The 811-nt window shown below is 38.1% G+C and overlaps 1 protein-coding gene across 1 annotated transcript; it reads left to right on the forward strand.

Moving 5' to 3' along the window:
• Positions 1–132: 132 nt before the first annotated feature.
• On the forward strand, positions 133–528 carry LOC110036365 (RNA demethylase ALKBH5-like). The gene has a single exon (XM_020740793.1). The coding sequence runs from the start codon at positions 133–135 to the stop codon at positions 526–528; it is 396 nt and encodes a 131-aa protein (XP_020596452.1).
• Positions 529–811: the final 283 nt, after the last annotated feature.

Genomic DNA, 811 nt, shown 5'->3' on the forward strand with positions numbered 1-811 from the left:
AAGGGTCGCATTACGATACAATGTGGCTGCTGTTAGAAATATAAGATAGATCGATAAGGAAATCTTTCAGGAATTTTACAACATGAGCAGGTGGAGCCAATGCCACCCATGATAAAATGGATGGTCACACGGATGGTCCAATGGGGCATAATTCCAGCAGATTGCATCCCCAATAGTTGCATAATTAATATCTATGAAGAAGGAGATTGTATCCCTCCGCATATTGACCACCATGATTTTGTTCGTCCATTCTGTACGGTCTCCCTCATATTGGAGAGCAGTATACTGTTTGATACAGATATAGAGATAATCGGTCCAGGTGAATTCCGGGGATCTGTCAAAATTTCTTTACCAAGAGGGTTGATTCTAATTCTGAAAGGAAATAGAGCCGATATGGTGAAACATTGCATTCAGGGAGTCCGACACCGTCGAGTGTCGATAACTTTCAGAAGGATGAGTGATGACAAAACTCCATACAGATTTCAACCAGATCTGGAACTTGAAGAGTTGCAACCATATGAGTTATAAACTCGTTGCACCACTAGGCCATCCAAGAACAACAGCTTAGAAGGTCAGTTTGTTTAGTAACTCATAACATAGTTTGTGAGAAGATCTTCTATTAGCAGGCATGCAGATGCATAAATATGCGAACAACAATATGAAGACAGCTTGTTTTGTACTTTATATTATGTACTCATAGATGTACTAGTTATGCGTATAACATGATGTACTTTCCATCTTTGAGATATATACATGATATATTGTAAAAATGACTGTGCTAATCAATAATGAAGAATTTCAGAGTTTTTTT

The sequence above is a fragment of the Phalaenopsis equestris genome, unplaced genomic scaffold (assembly GCF_001263595.1).
Source record: "Phalaenopsis equestris unplaced genomic scaffold, ASM126359v1 Scaffold205581, whole genome shotgun sequence".
NCBI classification, from domain to species: domain Eukaryota; kingdom Viridiplantae; phylum Streptophyta; class Magnoliopsida; order Asparagales; family Orchidaceae; genus Phalaenopsis; species Phalaenopsis equestris.

Coding starts and splice junctions, on each gene's coding strand:
- LOC110036365 (XM_020740793.1), top strand. CDS start 133: ATGGTCCAATGGGGCATAATTCCAGCAGATTGCATCCCCAATAGTTGC.